This window comes from Schistosoma haematobium, chromosome 1 (genome assembly GCF_000699445.3).
Source record: "Schistosoma haematobium chromosome 1, whole genome shotgun sequence".
Classification (NCBI taxonomy): domain Eukaryota; kingdom Metazoa; phylum Platyhelminthes; class Trematoda; order Strigeidida; family Schistosomatidae; genus Schistosoma; species Schistosoma haematobium.
The window spans coordinates 68,284,889-68,306,344 of record NC_067196.1 but is presented as its reverse complement, the minus strand read 5'-3'; the positions used below and the strand labels follow the sequence as shown (position 1 = coordinate 68,306,344).

At 35.7% G+C, this 21,456-nt stretch overlaps 1 protein-coding gene across 1 annotated transcript; it reads right to left on the bottom strand.

Annotated features, from left to right (window-relative positions):
* Positions 1 to 503: 503 nt before the first annotated feature.
* On the bottom strand, positions 504 to 18,547 carry MS3_00001955 (uncharacterized protein). The gene is made up of 8 exons (XM_051209479.1): positions 18,412 to 18,547; positions 15,673 to 15,859; positions 12,946 to 13,282; positions 10,401 to 10,674; positions 8,592 to 9,077; positions 6,308 to 6,599; positions 3,470 to 3,533; positions 504 to 1,081 (listed from the first exon to the last, which is right to left on the bottom strand). Exons 1-8 carry the CDS (start codon positions 18,424 to 18,426, stop codon positions 1,036 to 1,038), a joined length of 1,701 nt encoding a protein of 566 aa, XP_051074934.1. The 5' UTR covers positions 18,427 to 18,547; the 3' UTR covers positions 504 to 1,035.
* Between the last annotated feature and the right edge of the window lie 2,909 nt (positions 18,548 to 21,456).

The following is a 21,456-nucleotide window of genomic DNA, read 5'->3' as shown; positions in this document are numbered from 1 at the left end:
GTGTGTCTGAAGTCAAGACGGATTATGTTATTTTAAGGGACTCTAAACTGACCAATAAAATTAGGTCTGTCTGTACTATGAAGCGATTAAACAGAATGATATACCCCTAAATAATCAACTTATTTAAGACTAGTACATTCATAACTTAAAAGCAAGCTGCTTTGTTCGCTTTTATTAGTCAGTTTCTGACTAGTTTTGGAAACCTGAGTAATGTAATAAGAACAGTCGATATGTTGGATAAAATTAGCTTTAAAAACGTATTACTTGTACACCACTTTTCGTTTATATGACCGGGAAATAAATTATACTAAATGTTAGTATATTTCCATTGGTTAAACGGTGGTTAACTCTTTAAAAAAAAACAGCCTACTATAGAGAATACATTTGTATAATGTGCCTTTCCCTATGAAGCACATATGATAATAATTGTACTAAATAAACTGCTTCTCCATCAGTTGAATACACTATTGCAAATGAATACAATTTAATAAATAAACTATAATCCGAAAACGTATAAAGTAATAATATATTACGTGTATTGTGAACTGTTTACCGAAATTTTTAAAAATGTACATTATATTTAAAGTTAAGTCATATCACCACTGTCATAGTTAAATAGTACATAAAGTGAGGAGACCAAAATCCACTTATCTGTTATGCAATCATCAGTCACAAAATTAATTGTGAGCAAATATATAAATAACAAAAAACACTGAGGAAAAAAAAGGATTGACAATCCACTAGTGTGAACATGGAAATAAAGAATGAAGAAAACAATGAACATACATCTTGAAATTCCAAAAGAGCAAATAATGAATATAATCCACATGGTATCAATACAAAAAACAACGCTTAAAAAATCATATTTCTGAAGCATCTATATAGATCTGTTGATAATGCACAAATTTAACAGATAGACTGAAAATAAAAAGGCAATAATAATAACAGTGTAGAATATAATAAACATCAAAATGATTTGCAGGATCCAAACAGAGAGGAGAGGGTAGGAAAGCAGAAAGGAAGGGAAGAATAAAGTTACATTGAGCAACGATGACCCAACACGTTTTCATCCAAAAGTGAACTTTGAGAAAAAAAGGAAGAAAAAGAAATATACGAGGAATATACTTCGAATATAATATACACGAATAGAAACAGTCATTTTAAATTACTGACTTTATTGGAACGACCAAGTTTCTCAAGTTTACAAACATAACCTGAATATATTGTTAACCACTTAAATGAAATTGTATTGTATTACCCTTAAAAATGTAGATGAACTGGGTCTAACACCGAAGATAAATGATCAAGTTTCTATACAATCACTGGTTCTTCCTCTCAAATCTTCCTGAAGAGAGCACGGAACATTAATACAATTACCTCTATGTCTGGCATTAGTGTTTTAGTCAGTATGTTGTTCAGTCCTGATGCTCTCCCCCTTTCTATCTGTCCGATGGTTACGCTGATTTTTTTGGTTGCTGGTAAGATAACATCTATAGGAAGGTCTGCGTGTGCTGCTTCGATGTTCAGTGGGACTGGCCTATTCAAGAGTTCTTCAAAGTGACCTACCCATCTGTTCCGCTGTGTTTGGATCTCAGTGATTGGTCTGTTTTCTTTGTCCTTGATAGGTTACTTTGGTTTACTATATTTTTCGAATAGCCTCTTCATTGTATCATATAGTTGTCCCACATTTCCTTCTCTTACAGCTTTTTCTAGTGTCATTGTTAGGTCTTCTACATACTTACTCTTTTCATACTTAATGCTTCTCTTTTGTTTGTTTGCTTCAGTGCATCTAGCCTGAGGCTTGACCACCCCTGTTGTTGTGCGGTTGTTGCTGAATGCAGTCTACTACTTCTTATCTTGAATCTTGGTCAGAGTGTCAATGGAAATCAAATATTTATGTTGGTAATTCTTGATGCCTAGCACCCCCTTACATATCAAAGTTATTGCTTCTTTATTTCCTTTACAGTTGTCCTCCACAGTGGTTTGTTCATCTTCTAGTAGATTTGTAAGGCCTGGAACTTGTTACTGAGAGTTATTTTGAATTCACTGAGTATGTTAGCACCTCGAAAGGAGGCTATATTTGACTTCGTAGTGCTCTTTGACAATTATCCAATGCTTCTTTAACTTCAGGCTTAGCTCGGCCACAACGAGGTGGTGATAAGAAGCTATATACGTTCGTCTCTTTATTCTTACGCATTCCATGAACCTGAATTTTTAATTGATGCAAATGCAATCGCTCTGGTTTTCTGTACTGTGGTTTAGTGACATCCCTGTGGCGTTTTACATGCGTTTGTGGGGAAAATGTTACCACCTATAGATATGTTATTGAAAGCAAAGATGTCCCAATTTTTCGCCATTCCGTTCCTTTCAAACAGTTTATGTCACACTATCAAGGCTTCATACCCGGTATTATCTATTCTGACCTTGGAGTCTAGGTTCTCTATCACGATGGGCTGGTATTTTCCTGGACAGTCCTCTCAGATGCAGTGCAGCCTCTTTGTTGCTATTATTCTTGGGTGCATAGCACTGAATGACATTCACTCTAATCCCTTCCTTCTTTGTTTTACAGGGTAGATGCTTTGATCTTTCAGCCATGTGATTCCTATTCTATAAGTCCTTTTCGTACTTCTTTGAACACCACCAGACCAACTCCTTGTGTGGTAGTATTTTTTTTCCTCATGACCAGTATACAATAGCACCTCCTCTCCCGAAGCTAATCTCTGTACAAATTGTGTTCAATAGACTTCACGTACTTAAAGTAGATCCCGGTTTTGTCATCACACTTCTGTCACCATTTGAATGATCTTTCGAGTCTGCTACATTTTCCGGACATTCTATGTACCTATATTAACTCCTATTTTGATTGTTAGAAGAGGGATAAGCCTTATAGCTTTCGAAGAGTCACAGCTTTCATCATTAGATGTCATAACGTTTTTATATGAAGACCTTGCAAATCCCAGTGCAGAGTAAATGGTTTAAATGACCATTTCTGGTTGGTGTTTTTTGAGCAACGTCCTCTCTTACCAAATACGATTGCTAATCTTACACCCAACCCTCGTTCACCTAGGTTGGGACCGGTAGTAATTCCAGAAGGGTCCCGGGAGGAGCCATTCTATTATTATATTACTCTGAATAGTTGAAAAAAACAATTGGTAAATTTATCCTGAAAACTTGAATATACTCATTTTTCAATAACTTACAATTTCAAGGAATTTGTTAATTAGTATCATTAGCTAGTTTTAACAAAATACAATAAGTATATTTAAAGTTGTTCATTAAAAATTTCGTTCAGTAAAACAATAAACTATTTGAGTCGACCAAAATTGTCAATTTACCTATCTCTACTAAATTATACCAAAGACAGTAAGAAACTTTTCGATGGCAATAGTAAAACCGAGTAAAATAAATTGAAGATTAAATATTACACATGATTAAGGAAAATAATCAATTAAAGATCTCAAAAACTTACTTCGAACGCCATAAAAGACAAGCGTAAGCAACAGCCGCGACATAATCAGTAGAGAAGCATATTACTATAATGGAACAAAATGAAACAATAAGAAATGTTTGGATGTTCAGTATTGAACTAAAAGTAGAAAATAATCAACGTTATTATTAATCTAAAGATCCACATACGGTGTATATATTCCCAAAGTACATGCGAAATTATAAACAATGTAACTAAAATAAGTTTGTATGTCAAGTGATCATAACCCATTAAGTTGCCATAAAGAAGTTGATTACACTTAGAAACTACCGATTCATTGACTCTTTAATAGTCTCTAGCACATCAACATCAGTAAATTGTTATTCATAAAATTCACCCCTCAAAATTTAACTGAAAATTACACATTTTTCAAAAAGATCTAAAGAATATTCAATGTTAATCTACGTTCAGATACTGCTTATAATAATACATACATATTCTAGCTAGTTCACTATGTAACCATAATACATATCAAAGATTAATAATGGCAATCTCATGGTTATGAAATCAAATTGGCTAATTAAACTTTTATCTCACAAAGATAAAAGTTCACTAAAGTCAATTGTAGTTTCAAGGATTGTTCACATGTCTAATAATAAACAAACAAATTATTTTATTTATTTGGACACATAAATATTAGTACAAGAGGGCAACAAATACATATGCGCAACACCATATTTGTGTGTGTGTGTGTGTGTGGGTAGTGATACTGCCCGGGTGCCCAGACCGAAGCAGGTGGTTCTCTTAGGGGGCCACACCCGGAGCTTTTGACCTAAAGGTGTGATCCACAAGGCAGTGGAGCAACGTCAGGAGATGCAGTACCATGGTAGCCAGTGACCAACAAAAGGTTCATACGCCATTTGTTCCTCCAAGATACTGGAGCCCATGTGCACCATTGGTTCGGGATCCGGTTAAAGCGCCGGATATTCGCTTTTCGTCCTCTCATTTTCGTAAACAACACCCCCGCCACGAGAAGGCAGTGAGTATGACTTCCCTGGCAGAGACTGTATACGCGTGGCCGTGTGAAAGCATTACGAGAGGGGGGAGGGCCCACCCCAATCTCGGCCATACCAGGGCATTTGCGGGCAAATAAACAAATAATATTCAATGGATATTTAGTTAGATGAACAATAATGGAAGAAATAGGTACTTGACAATTTAATAAATTGTTAAATACAAAATCCATACAAACCAATAGTGTCATGTTATGAAACATTAAAAATCTTTATTTAAAAAAAATCAGATGAGTTCAAACTAATCAATAGTGTAATTTTTTCATGTTCATGTCACTTAATGTTGAAATATGACAACAACAAAAAATACTTCTAAGAAATGAGATAATCCAAAAACGTATTCAGTTCAATAAAGTCAATCATAATAAGGAATTACATTCAACAGTATTATAATAAATATGTTCACCTAGATAACGATGAACAAATAAATCTTTAGAAATAGATCGTAATGTTTAAGATCGAGAATTTCTTTGAAACATCATCAAGTTAACTACCATTTTCACACTTAACTCAAACTACATCTATCTCATTTTAAGCTCACACAACCATTATAAATATAGTCATTTTTAATTGTTTGAACTGCAAGGTTGAAATTTCAAAATGGAGTGGTCAGTGATTATAGGATTTCGTAGTGTACTTTTAACTGTTTTATTATTTGACAAAAGTTAACAACTAATAGATCAAACTCTCACTAAGATTTTTTAATGGATTGAACTTTGATGACTTTTTCTGAGAAGTTACTGCGTACATTTATACAGTATCAGCTGTCTAGGCATTTGTTTTGATAATTACATTTCACTGTGCTGATATGTGGCAACTTGAACTGATGTACACATCCAGTAAGTTCTACGTTACTTATGACTGCTGTTTACAGTATATTATTTGTAATATATTATTCAGTGATTTCTTGTAAATAAATATACTCACACTGTGCCAGTGACACAAACTAGTGACTTATGAGTGGACATAAGTGTTGTAAGGGACTCAACTGATTACATTAATATAGAAATTTCAATAAGTAATCAGATACAGTCAATAAAACTAGCCACTTGAGCTAGCTAACTAACTTCTCACAAATAATAAAACAAATACGCATATACATTACTGTTTACTTGACAATTTGAGAGATTACCTCTTATGGTATTCGAGTATCTTTCTAAGAATTTGTTATTTTCACTTCCTATGTTCACAATAGACTAGGTGATTTCTGAGAAACTAAACCTTAAGATATCAACAGTTCACGAAGATAGTGTCAAATTTAGCACCAAGTTTACCTTTTAACGCCTGCCACAGGGAAACCGTATTAATTGAGTGAACAGGACAACTCTCTTCAATACAGTACGAAAAACTGAGTAATTATTATTTAGTACCCATATGAAGGTTTCTATCCTAAGCTACAATATATAACAATTGTAGACATCATTAAAACTAACCTCCAAGTTAAATAGAGTCAGGTGAACCGACTTTCTGTTGGCACCTTAGAACTGAGTATTAACATTAGTGAGCCGATTTTTAATGTATATTGATAACATTACACTCAAAGATATAAAAAAAAATGTAGCATAGGATTTGTGTATTATTTCAAAAATAGTGTTGCGTTGGTTAAAAGTCGATACTTTTAACTCAACAACAAAGTTCATTTACTTAGCTTATCATCAAACTCACCATACAAGGGCTTATTATATATACTACATTGTAAAAATGAAGTGCGTGGGTGGGGAATGGTCAAAAGTTAAGGTAGCAAAAGCTAACAAAGATCAAATGACTTTACCAACTACGAAATTCAACTCTCCAGATAAATACTTACTTGATATAGTTTTTGTTCGCCACAAGGGAGATACACTCGTCTCACCGATAAACACTACTAATGGTAAGATAACAATCCACAGGAGATAACCAGCGGCAAATTGCATTGTATTAATATTTGGCCCCAAGATACATAGATCCATATTGTACGACTCAGAGCAAATCTGTGCTATAAAATGCCTGCGTCCTACAACTACTAATATCCAGAACACTAGGCAAATTCTTAAGGCTAACAATAAGCAACCAGGTACTGTATTCCAAACAGAAAAATCGATTACAGGGTCTCTATCAAACTAAAAGAGATAAGAAAAAATGAACCGTTACAGAGAATGTCTTACAAATAATTTAATAATTTTAATTGGATTAAGTCTAGTCACAAGAAACGTTGCACAATAATTTTATCATTGGAGAGTGACTTAAAATGGAGTTGAATATATTTGCTCGGTGATGATTCTATAAATTGTCCTCAATGTACTGTCTTTTGTAATCTATTTAGTTATTTAATCTAATAAGAATTTACGAAGAGAACTAACTCTATGCACAGTCAGTGGATACATAGTTGAAACAATTAATCATCTCCGTTTTTAAGCAACGTTAACACAATTAAGTCAAGTAATAACAAGAGACCAACCGCGAATGTTCGTCAATATAAGTTTTCTTCAAATCAGTATAAAGGACAAAAGCAATTGACAACAGAAAGGCAAACAAGTCGAAATAACAATTTTAATCATAGTAAAAACTAGGAATATAGGAAATATAGTTTGGGAAGAATGATTGAAATCGGAAAAAAGAAAGCATTGATTAGCATTAAAACTCAAGATTTAGAAAAAGTTGAAGAATGAATAGTATTCCGATTGAATTTAAACCATTTCACCAAAAGTATTCCCGACTACGGATTACAAAATATGTAATTTACAATGAGGTTGATAAACCCACTGTAAACCAATAAATCATACTTTAAACTACCACTGGTGAAATCTTTAAGTTTTTTTTTCTATTAAAAAATTAGTGGTGTTCTTTAAGTTGAAACTGATAATTTTACAAATAAATCACTCAACTCATGAAATAAAATATCCCCATAATAATACCTTCCAATAAACAAAATGCTATAGCAGTTACCTGACTGGTTGTTGCCATCTACAATAGTTATTGATAAGAGAAAGGATCTTGCATAATGAACAAAAAGAACTTGTATTAAGTCTCGTTAATGAGAATAACAAATGAAAAGTTTCTCCACAATAATAGTAATAATAACTAAACCTTTAAATAATTTGATTATAAAATTACTAAATTTTCACAAAAACTAATTACAATAAAATTTCTTTTACTTTTTCCGAACTGAACTTAATGGAAAATGTTGACCATTCAATGTTAATCCTTATGATCCTATGTTAATACTATGGAACTGATGATAGAGAATGATAATTGGTTTAAAATCATCAAAATGAAGACTCTGTATGCGTTTTTTCTTTGTGACTAAGCAACCCACTACAGATGGGAGTGTTTGGTTAAAGTCACAATTTATGTGACAGACAGAAATACTGAAGGACTTCTCAAACTAAAATAACTGCGCTAAAGCCCGAATCTTTTTACCCCATTCCAATGATTAAAAATCAAATACTTCAACAAATGAGCTACCACTTAAATTGATATGCACAAAAAGAACAGATGAAGTGAAATTCTACTCCACCACTTCAAAAGCTCGCGAGCAATGAGAAGTTGGCTGTCACGGAAGTGATTTCTCGGTTATAAAGTCGATTAAAAAGGGATAAGCTTGTCTAAATCATTGGACAAACAGAAGAGTCAGAAATCTGGTCAAAGTAATAAGTTACAAAACATTGACAATTTACTTGAATCTTTAAAAAATCACCTAAGATTTTTGTTTTACATCAAATATTGACCAGAAACTATTCACTCTCCAATTGGTGATTGATAGTTATCATAAAGATAAACACTTAAATTATAACTAGTGAATAACTTCATAAACACCAAGTTTATATTACAACTGTAGAAATATTACAAGTAATCGTTATTAGCAATCAAGAAAATAAGTGTACATTCATTGAGATTCTACTTCCGACATGTATTCAAGGCATCTCTCGTATATGACTATTGGTCAGTGATACTTATGCTTCAGGATCATATCAGCCGCAAGCTTTATATCAAATTCTAACGCTACAATGAGTACAACAATACATTTCACACAAGTACATACAAACATTAAGAGGGAAAAGTATGAACTAAAAGTAGTAGTATCGACAGTAGCAGAAAATGAAAAAACTCACCATAGCCCATATATACAGTAAAGTTTTGACTCCGACCAACAGAGTAACCAATAAAATTACATATGGCCAAAATGATGTGGACTTTTCCTGATTAGTTGATGGCCTAGCATAAATCTTTTCTTGGATAGGATCGTAACTGTACAATTTATGACTAAATTTACCAAGATGGAGGAATCCGGTTGGTAAAGTGGAAAAAACTTTGGAGGTTAGTGGACGAAGAGCTTTGGAAGTATCACAAGATTGGAATGCGATTGACGGACATTGAGGACTGAAACCCATTTGACATGTACACAATAGGACAGCTAGGAACACTGAGTCTGCCCATTGTGTAATTACTGTTCCCAGCTCTGAAATCAGACCTAGTCCCAGACCATCGAATGAAAAAACACCCCAGTGAACAGCAGCCAACAGTGTTCCCAGACTAGCCAACCAAAGATGAGTAAGGTAGAGGCAAACATGAAGTGAACGGTTGTTGGCCAGTTTGATCTGCATCAAGCAAAACAAAATTTCTTAATAACAATAAAACAGAACAACGATAATAAGTCGTCTACATTATTCTACAAAAAGATCACCGGTTAAACTAGGAATTATTTTGAGTGTAAATGTAATCAATAAAGAACTGATGCCAGTAGAGAAAAAGATACAAGTGTTATTAACATCGTCAATAAAACAATATCCACGAACGAATCAAGGGATATAGCCATATACGAATGGGCAGAAAAAATGAGCATCTTGATTAACAGATGTTTTTCCTTTTGATATATTACAAAAGGGTTTTGTGTTTGGGGATGAGAAGTGCATTTCAAGCATTCCAGCATTGTTATTTAGCATTCAGAAGATTGGATCAAATCGGGATATTCACTTATTATGACGGTGCTGCATACGTGGTTCTCGATGCATGAAATCAAAATATATATTAGAAAATTTAGTCAAATTGAGTAATGGGCAACACTAATGAGCAAATCTTGATATAGTCACGTTAGATCATATTTAACTGTGAACTACAACCCCACCACGAATTTTTAAGTAAAAGGTCTTCAGTAATATGGTTTCCTTGCAAAGCACCGACCTCGATGTAACAGAACTTTATAAGTTTTTTTTAATCAACAGTGTTATGTCTTCAAACAAAGGAATATAGTTAGAGCCAGACGTAAACCACTAACCGAGTATTCGTACCAATAATTCTCGATTGAGATAGGCGTTGTTTCCATAACTTTTATCTTCATCAGCCAACAATTTTAATTCTTAATAATCTCCTCCTCGAATTTTTTAACTGTGCGCTTACCGTTGAATAAGGCGCTTGCATTCTAGAAAACTGGTTCTCAAGGACACCAAAAAATTCTAGAACTGCCTGCTCATTTTCTCCTGTATCAAAGTCGATTGGAGCAAAGGGTACACTATTTGTTTTCCTTTGTTTTTTAAGTAGTTGAGGTACAAGTACAAGATTGGCTGAGGTATTTTGTGTTGTAAGAACCCTTGTGCTGATATTTTGATTGGCGTAGTATGTGATGATAACGCCCTCATTTAAAAACACCTATGTCTACACTGCGTAATAATAATATACAACAACTAAAACATTTCAAAAATAGCTCCTTCACTTCTTTCCAGCAAACAATACTAGTAAGTCATAGAGTAGTTTACTTTATTTAAATTATTTGCTAGTTTTTAATGAATTGTTACTAACCATATATTACGAGGAATATTTAAAAAGCTTAAACGAATGTTCTTTTCTCTAAATATGTAACGACACCTAATTCAATACAATACTTGAACATAATGATAAATTATAAACAGCCAGTTAAAACGTACATGTGTTGTTATATTCAAAATAATATAGAGTGACAGAAATATAAAAAACATTTGTGCGATTCCATGTGTTTCAAAAGAGAAATGATGTTCAAATTGATTGAAAGACTGTAATTTTGGTTCACCATTAACAAGCCATATATCATAAATCACTGTTAATAAGGAATAAGTTGATGACGATGATAATGATGGATTTGAATGACGAGGAATTGCAGTAGTCTCCCATTTACATGTAGTTAAATTACGTTTACATGCGACCAAACTCAAATACCAATAACTTTATATAAAAGGGAAAATAAATCTAAATTCAAATTACACTAATCAATGAAAAACCATTTCGAAAAATTTCATTTCTTCTATATTACGTCAACTACCAAATTAAAAATGAACTTTGCCAATTACCATAAGACGGAGCAAATTGCAGCTACTTAGCTACCGAATAAATTTATTATTTATATTCTAAATACTAACTTGAAGGATGAATCAATACAAAATTCTGGTAAATGTTACATTTTACTTGTAAAAGACATATAACAAAAATATATGGTGCTTTTAACTTTACCGTATATAACCGTATTATCATCTAATGATAGGTAGCATTCATCGACACTTTTTACTGCGTTCATTTTTGTGGATAGTATGAATGAAGCACAAGACTTACTTATCACACATTGTTTCCTACTATATAAATAAATGATTCTTAATTCAACATAGAAAGCTTGGGATAATCTTGTTATGAATTCAAAAATACTGCATCTCATTTAAAAATTTTTCTTCTAACATGAATTTTGCTTTGATTTTATCAATCTTCATCTCAAAAATCTTAGCTATTGTTTGCAGAGAGTTACCAAAAAATTTCCGTTTACTTTGGTGTATGAAACTTTTTTATTCAATCTATCTGACACATTTGGTCAATCAAAAACCAACCAAATGATAAGTGAACGTGATTGGTCAAGGAATGGGTTGTATCTATACGATATATATATATATATATATATATATATATATATATATATATATATATATATATATATATATATATATATATGAGTACGTACATTCTCGTCTAGACTTATTCAATAAGCTTCCTTCTCACTACCAGTCTTTTCACTCAAGAAGTCAGTTGGACTCGTGTATAGGAAGATTACGTATCAGTATCGAATTTCGAGACCGAACGTCACAACGCTGTCCAATTCACGAGTACTTTGAAATCATTTTTAAGATTGCCTCATGTTTTAGAACAAATGTAGGTAAAAGACAACATAAGAACAAGTTCAAGCGTAATGAAATGTTCGCTAATTGATATCGAAATCCAAAGAAAATTCAAAAAACAAATAATAGTACTAAGGGTGATGAAGAATACAAGGACGACGGAAACAGGTAAACACAGGAAATTAAAAGCAACAAACAGAACGTTCAAAAACAGAAGAAAATCAGTGAACGATAATCAGTTACTGCATAGTGACTAGTTACTAGTACTGGTCGAATTACACAAAGTTTGTAATGTGGTCAATAAGTGAGTATGTATTGTGATGCAGTTGGTTTCATGTTGCGTAATTGATGCCAGCCGGTGAAAGCTTTAGGACTAAGTTTTTGGCTTGTTGGGATTTATCAACACGCTAAATGGCGAGAACATTAGACATTGTAGATCGGTTTCTATACTGACAGTGATTCAGACCGCGAAAATCCCTCACCTAAGATGAACAATCAAAAATATGAGTTTCTACCTGAAACTACCCACAACTTTAGCTGCATATAAAAAATCATCCCATTTATTTGAGGAATGCACATGTACATATCTGAGCTATATCTTTCAAAATAATCAAAATAGGAATTATACACAACAAATGGTTGAGAAGTTTGTTTACATACATTCATGTAATTAATTAAATCGACTCATTCTCCAGGTGCTTGAGTATGAGCCACACTTCAAGTATGAAGGTTAGTGAAACTCCCTGGTTGCCCAAATCGAAACAAGTGGAACGAGGTCCGAACCTGGAACTTAGTGACTGAAAGTCAAACATCCGAACTACTAAGTCACCGCCACCGATTTATTCAATGGTACGGATGTAACACGGACATATATATGTACGCAGTGGGATTGACAATGAAATGTGAAACAGAAAAAATCCATAAACAAATAACAATAATTTAGTCATTTTGTACTATAAGGTTTTATTAGTAATATATTACCTATGGTTTTTATGAGTTACATGAGAAAAGTTGGTAAGATGAAGCACGTTTTCTCCAGTTTAACTGGTTACAATTTCTTACTCGATAACGTGAAAATTGACAGAATAACAAAATAAAATACTAGGCATCTTAAAATGGCAGCAATTGCACAGGTCTTTGGTACATCTAATACTTAAACAATATCCAAAGTATTTAATTGTGACTACCTTTTCATACAATAACATTACAGGATTTCTAAATTATCACTTCCAACAAAATACAATAAACAATGAACCGGTTGTTTGATTTTAAGTACAATCGAAACAAAATTAGATTGATTGAATTTCAGAAAAAAATACACGACATTTATACAAACCGTGGTTGCCGAAGGTCTTGCACAATAAAAGTAAATTGTGAATTCGGTACTACACTTTCAGGATCATCCTCCTCCGCGCAAAGCCCAGATGAAGAACAGGGTACGGATCGAAGTAAATCCATTTCTCCTGTAGGGGAACACGTCTTGTGCCAAGCAAGAGAGTTGATTTTATCAAACATTTTGTTGCAACGTTCAGTTTCCATGAGCCACTGACTTTCCTGATATGTCGTAGCAGTTACATTTTGTGTCCATATTGATTCTGTGGCGTTTCCATAAAGATCCATAATGAACTCACCGTCAACCAAAACCAATGTAGCAAGGTCTGTCAAATTATGTGCTGTAAGACAAAGTAAAATAAAATAAACATCTATTTCATGCGATTTCCAAGTTTCACGGGTTACAGAATGATTAGTTAAAGCTAATACTTAAATTAACAGAAATGTGAATTGGAAATATTAGTTAAGTTTTTTACTCTTCTGTTCAGTGTTTCCTAGCAAACATCGAAATAAAAAGCATGAGTGTATTATAAACACTACTCGCCATGACCATCTTAGATGGAAACTTTCATAACATTTCTAAGTGACCAGGAGTCTTGGGAAAGAGCTCTTATCGACAACTGCATTACTAAATTGTAGATCTACATAATTTTCATTTGAAGGTCAAAAAGTACAAAATGATGGGGAACTAAGATATACCTATGTCCAAAATTCCTATACACATTATTAGTGTGGTGTTGGCTACTTATACAAATAAACATAATTAGTATGTAGTGGGAATTGGAAGTGGAATACTTACCAGCAGAAGGTTGACATAAAGAGAAGAGGAAAGAAAACAGAGTAATCGGAAGAGCAACATGATTGGAAGAATAGTGGAATATGTGAGGGACAACTTGATGATATATTTAATGCATGATCTTGGTATTTTACCAAAGCAGTTTGATTTTGCATAAAGCAATATACATATTGGTTTACGGTACATGAGTTTTCATTCACTACATTAGGACCGGAATTCATTAATTATCCTAAATTCTTCATTTACAAGCCCCGGTTAGGCACTGAATGACAACCGACTATTCTAAATGCCCTGGTAAAGACGAGAGTAGTGAGAGTCAGTTCTCCCTCTCGAAATGCTCTCACATGACCACGTGCGTACAACTACTGCCAGGGAAGTCCTACTCTGCCTTCTCGTGGCGGGGCTGTTGCTCACAAAATTGAAAGGACGAAAAGCGAATATCCAGCTCTTTAACCGGATTGGTGGACACGGAGAGTTCACCTAGGGGAGTTGGAAAACCCTGATTCCAAACCAATGGTGCACATGGGCTCCAGTATCCTGAAGGAACAAATGGCGTATTATTATTATTATTATTATTATTATTATTATTATTATTATTATTATTATTATTATTATTATTATGGGGGAAACAGAAACGTACAATCAGAAGAAATCTTTCAGTTAAGGGAGACACAACCACTTTTTATGAAGAAAGTAAAAGAAGGTTACAGCAGGATCGCCACTGGTTTCTATTCTGAGCCATATCTGATAACGTTTCTAGCCACTGTGTTGCACCATCTCTAGGACCCCAACCATAGAGTCGTGAAGGACCAACAGAAGCCAGTCCCTTACAGCTTTCTTTCATACCACGACACCATGTCATACACTGACCACCTCTCCGCCTCTTCCAACCAGTCCCAGAGTCGGCAAATAATGCACGACGTGGAATTCTCTGGGACGACATTCAGAGAACATGTCCAAGCCACCGAAGTCGGTGTTTCAAGATGGTGACACCAATTGCATTTTCGTCTCTGTGACCGAACACACGATGCCGAACCTCTGCATTACTAACATGGTGTTGCCACTGGATGTCAGCAATCCTTCGGAGACAGCGATGATCGAACACAGAAAGTCGTCTAATATCCTCAACTCGGAGAGACCAGGTTTCACAAGCATAGAGCAGAACTGCTCTCACCGACGCGTTGTAGATCCGACCTTTTACAGCCAGACTGACATCACGAAGGCGCCAAAGATGGCTCAGATTGGCATAAGCCGCTCTGGCTTTCACTATACGTGCATTGATCTTATCGCTCACACCACCACCAGCACTTATGTAGCTACCCAGATACACGAACTTCTCGACTACTTCTATCTGCTCACCATCCAGGGTGAGTACAGGACTAGAATCCTGTCAGTCTTGTAGAAGTAGTTTGCACTTCGAAGGTGCAAAGCACATACCATACCTACGGACACTTCCACATTGAAGCCCCCAAATGCCCTGGTGGGGTGGGCCCTCTCTCCCTCTCGTAATGCTTACACACGGCCACGCGTATACAGTCTCTGCCAGGGAAGTCATACTCACTGCCTTCTCGTGGCGGGTGTTGTTTACGAAAATGAGAGGACGAAGAGCGAATGTCCGGCCCTTTAACCGGATCCCAAACCAATGGTGAACATGGGCTCCAGTATCCTGAAGGAACAAATGGCGTATGAACCAATCGTTGGTCACCGGCTACCATGGGACATCTCCTCACGATGCTCCACTGCCTTGTGGGTTAGAGCTTTAGGTCAAAGGCTCGGGGTGTGGCCCCCTAAGAGAACCACCTGCTTCGGTCTGGGCACCCGGGAGTACCACAGCCCTCGCACAAATATGAACTGTCGATAATTATGGAAAATACTTTTCTTAAAAAACAATACAAAAAATACAAAAAGAACCAACTAACAAATCATGTAACTCACTATTTGACACGTTTTCTAGCTTCACTGTCCCATAAATATAACCCCTTGTGGCCTCAAGTTCATCAATTTGAGTCCGTTGAAAGCCGAACTTTGTCAAAAACAAATATCTGTTGGATGGATTCCATTTCCCCTTAAGACGTAGTGTGTTTACCGCATCAGTGATTAATAGGACGGTTAAAATACCTATCTACAGAATAGAAACAAATTATATAACCTTCACTACCATTGTTAGAAATATTCGACACTTAAGAACTTCTGCGTATATGGTTTTGTAAATTTCAAAATAACGTAACAAAAAACCACAAGATGTTAACTAAAGATAGGTTAGCAGAGAGTTTACGAAACACTCAGTTATATGATTTGACAGTATTGTTATGATTTGAACACATGGATATTGGTACAAGGAGGCACCAAATACATATGCACCAAATAAATCTCATTTGGTTTGTGCGAGAGCTGTGATACTGCTCGGGTACCCAAACCGAAGCGGATGGTTCTCTTAGGGGGCCACACCCGGAGCCTTCGACCTAACGGTCTGATTCACAAGGCAGTGGAGCAATGTCAGGAGATGCAATCCCATGGTAGCCAGTGATCAACAATAGGTTCATACGCCATTTGTTCCTTCAGGATACTGGAGCCCATGTGCACCATTGGTTTGGAATCAGGGTTTTCCAACTCCCCTAGGTGAACTCTCCGTGTCCACCAATCCGGTTAAAGAGCTGGATATTCGCTTTTCGTCCTTTCAATTTTGTGAGCAACAGCCCCGCCACGAGAAGGCAGAGTAGGACTTCCCTGGCAGTAGTTGTACGCACGTGGTCATGTGAGAGCATTTCGAGAGGGAGAACTGACTCTCACTACTCTCGTCTTTACCAGGCCATTCGGGGGCTGTGGTAACAGTAAGGATTAGGCATCGACGATATGAATCGAGAAAATATAAATTAATGAAATGAAAATAAAGGTTGTGAGGAATTTAGAATCTGAGTTTGGGGAAAGACAGAGAATAGATGCACTTGCACCATGGCATAATATTTGGAGCCATGTCACTCGAAGTCTCTGACCATTGGTTACGATAACCACGCAGACCCAACCACGTAGCCTATACCTATTGACATGTTTAAGTTCGATTGTCAGTGATTTCTTGGACGGATACTATGTTTTGGTTCGGCCACTCCAAGTTTTCTTCCAAACTACTGCACCAGAAAAAAACAGTAAACACCATAGTTCATCAAGATGAACAGAAATCATACAACTCATAAATGCAACTGCATAGCCTCTTTGAAGCTCAAAGTGTAGAGCTTTCACTTGTGTAAGGAGAATTTAAACAAGGATATAGGTATAACCACTACGGGCTCTTCCAACAGCACATGCTAAAGTGAACAAGTGCGAAATCTGAAGAAAAACGAGGATGCAAGTTTACGAATAACGATCACAAACGATATTAGACATACTCTAGAATGGCTTAGTGGTTTTTGAATGTTATGATGAGTCCTCAACTAAAACCAGCTTTAGGAAATAGAAGCCTTTACGATACACACACTCATTACACCTGGCAAACTTTGTTACTATTCACTTAATAGGCTTGGTATTGTGGGATATCAATTGTTTGAACAAACTAAACTACAGAACTCCGTGGATCGATACTAATTACTACTGGGGATTATGTTGACAAATGGCTTACTTCGGTTCTCCATTGTTTTGTACAGAATTTTGTCATAATTACGAACTCCTGCAAGTAAACATACTTTTGAGAGACTTCAGATGTAAAGATAGATCGAGTGGCTGATGTCGATTTTTGTGACCTGTAGTACTATGGAGATCGACCTCATTTTGAATGCATCAACAGGTGCCGATGATGTGCAGTTTGGTAGGGAATTCCAGTAATTTACTACTCAGTGAGAAAAGTGGAATACAAGTCGCAAACGATTTGATCTGAACTTTCAAACCTTCAAACAATTTTTTTTCTGATCGTCAGTCCTAGGGGGAAGTCTCTATTACTTCATTATAATAATTTGGAGGGTGATACGGTTGGGAGAAAATCCATAGACGTGGAGAATCTAGGGAGAATATTCCCCCAAACCTCCCATATAAATATAGGTGGGTTTATGGAAAGATGTTTTGATTTTTGGAAGAAAACAGCAACATCATGGAAAATAAAGAATGCTTCCCGAGCAAACAAAGAAAAATACAACTTGAACCACCATTTTATTTCCTCAGAATTCTCAATCTCCCTATTTCGAGGAAACTTTGGGGAATTTCGGACAAATTTTGGGGCTCTCCCCAAAGTTGTGAAAGGTTTGGTAGTTTTCCATAGTTTGAGGAAATTTTAGGGAAAACCCCCAGTTATAGGATTCTGGGGAAATATTCCAGAAAACCCTAAAGTTCCCCAAACATTTTGAGGATTTTCCTCCAACCTGGGGAAATTTTGGGGTTTTGTGCTATTTATCCAAAGTTTTATATTGCGGCTTCCCCAAAGTTTACCCGAAACGGACAAAATTTTCCCCGAAATAAAGATATTGGGTTGCACTATTTCCCCAAAGAATCATCTCCAACTTACGAAAATAAGTTATTTAAACTACTGACACATGATCACCTATCTTTCCCTAAAGTTTGTCTTCATTTCCCTTTTTGTTTGATTGGGTTGAGATTACAACACAGATTTTCCGTGATAACACTTCTGGTTAAGAATGTCGTCCTTGTGGTTTTAAATCGGACACAGAACAAGATAAATAGGTTACTTACTCGAAGCATACCCATTATTATGAGCTACACTGTTTGTGTAGGCACCGGAGGATCATTGGAGTAGAGATAAGAGACATACTAACCGCGAGAAACTTTCAGTATTCATTAACAAGAGTAGAAGGTCAAACGACTTAAGTTAAATCTCTTGATTTATTGGTGGTACTAGCGTTCAAATCAGAGGTACACATATTTCGCGTCCCGATAAAGAATTCTAGTAATTCGCACGTTGATGTGAACAAGTAACTTAAACGTGAAAAATTAATCTCAGTTGTGCTCAACAACTTTATGATCGATGATTCCAAACTCAGTCAAACCGGCAGTCAGGAATGAAGAAGTCGGAAGATATATCTGTAAGATAGTCAATATGCCGATAAACATGTAATCTAAGCTGACTAGTTGTTGTGACGAATGTGTGGCACAACGTGACCAAACTCCTTCAGTAACATTGTTGAGGTTAGCATGAATGTCGGAAACTTACAGAACTTTGTCGGGCATTTACCGTTACAAAAGTTTTCCCTGTTGAGCGTTACTAAAGAATAAGTTATCAGGACGAAAATGTGTTGTAGCGGTAAATAAATCCCCAAAATAAATAGCTATGTAAGTCTTTGGCATTGGATGCTGACCACATTAGTTTTGATGGACTCACCTAGCTGAAGGTGCACGGTCATGCATCCGCACCAGACCATGAGTGGGAACGCCATACTCAACCTCTTGCAATCGCTAGCCAATTTAGATCAGTCGCTTCTCAATATATTGATAGCCTATCAAATATATCTTCGGACCTCCTCGCTTCTGACTTTTGATTTCACTGGGTGGACACGATTCATTATAAAAGGTGTTACTGGTTAAATTACTGTCAAAATACAAATACCTGTGGCATTTTCAGTGTGCTTCTTAGACTTCCCTATGTCAGTATTTTGAGACTAGTGTTATTCCCACTGTGTGTAAAAGATCTTTCTAATCGTGGAGAAGATTTGTAGCTCCACCTACGCCTACATGAACATCAATTAGCAGTCAAACGCCATGATATCTCTTCACTTATATCAATACACGTGGATAACTACGGATATTCATTCGATTGGGAAAATGTAGAAATCTTAGACAGAGGAAACTCCAAAAACACCAGAGAATTTTTAGAAGCTTGGCACTCAGGTCAATCAGCAATCAACAAACATATTGAAATCAATCCAGTTTATCAACCAATCAGGAAAATCATGCATAAATATAGGAACAAAAATCAAACCAATGGGAGACACAACTAAAACAAAGAAGTAAACAATATTAAATTTAAGGTCAACAAGAACCAATCAACATCGAGGTGCACAGAACAAGCTGCGAAACACATGTGTAGAAATTCGAACACTTCACTTCTATCTGAAGTTTGTGCTGATGATGTCGTTCAGAAGAACGATGAAAGCTCCACGACCAAACCATCCAGCTCAGAGAACAAAACTCCACCAAAACCTTTCTAATCTCGTGTCATTACAGGTTTCACTATATGGTGACCATATTATGGTATGAAATGCGATAAAAAATGAAGGTGATAGTTTAAAACTTTAAAAAAAACCTGCAGAAATTATGCGAGCGATTTGGAAGTTTGCATTTAATGATTCGTTATTCCAAGTACATCACAGCGTTTGTCAGTCATACTGGCACAAGCACATACAAAGCGAAAAGCGTTGGGTTACCCGTCCTTCAGACACATACTGATGTGAAGGTCGTTGCCAGTTAAGGACTGAAATCTTCTTCTCAATACGATGGTATTTTTACTTACCAGCTAAGTTCTGATTGATGAATATTTGTGTAGGTTAGTTTCGATACACTCTATCACCCAATTTAAACGAAAATAAGATGGCTATGTAAATCACTGTTCTAAACAAATATTACCACCCAGTTATCCAACTGATAACTGTTCACTCAGTAGTTAAATCGAATGGAACAGATGTATGTTGCTCTATCCTTTCTGAATAGATCATGTACAGATCGTTCGAAAGATAATGTTTAATTTCATTCCAACACGGAGATTTCCCGATTATTGAAGTGCTTTAATTCACAATCAAAAAATGCACAATAATAAAGGAATGAGAATCAAAATGGCTGCGGCTGTGACAGCATGAACTAGAAGAACATAAATTTAGTTCGAAATAAAACATGGAAATTCGTTGAACACGTAAGGAAAACAAAACCTGAAACAAAGTACGAGTGGCACCATGGCAAATTAGATCGAATAGATCAACAGAATGTTCATCTGAAGGAATCAAAAGGAAAAAAAATCACCAATGTTTACATACACAAAACCTTCAAAAAAGATCTTGTAGTGGCAATCTTACAATCTTACAGTCATAGTTGTCAAAACTTCTCGAATGATCTGTTTAATGTACATGAATGTTAGCCACGTAGATACTAAGACCCTCATGACTTTCCACGAAGTGTTCGTCCACCCTAAATCAGTACATCGTATACAGACAACCAGCCCTGGCAAGGAGCTATAAGAACAGGTCCAAAGAACTACAGCTAAGCTCAACTGTAAAGCTGTCATATGATTACAGATTGGCCAAAATAAACCATCTCTGTTTGCAAAATAGTAGGACCACAGGTGATTTATTCAATCCTTCAACCAATTATTGATAAGTTTCTACATGAAATTCCCCCATTTTTCTTAAATTACAGAACAGAATATAACCGTGGACGTATAGTGGCATTGGGCTCTGAATACACAATCCTTAAAGCTGAACACGAGACAATTGTGAAAATAGATATTCAATATTTAGCGTGGAGAAAAACCCGAAGATGGGGGAGACGGGAAAAAGGGTTTGAATGAATTCGAGTTGATCGGATGGCATGGCCTGGGCCTGCACGCGTAGTCCCTGCTGAATGTTACCTCATATGTTTTACTCATATGTTTTACACATATTAAATATATTGTTCTATCTCTAGCCTAGTGTGTTCTTCTTCACATATTGATGATTGTTACGATGAGATGGTGTAGATAATGTGACTTCCATGTAAGATCTTATAGATTAGTCAGTTACATCATGACAAATG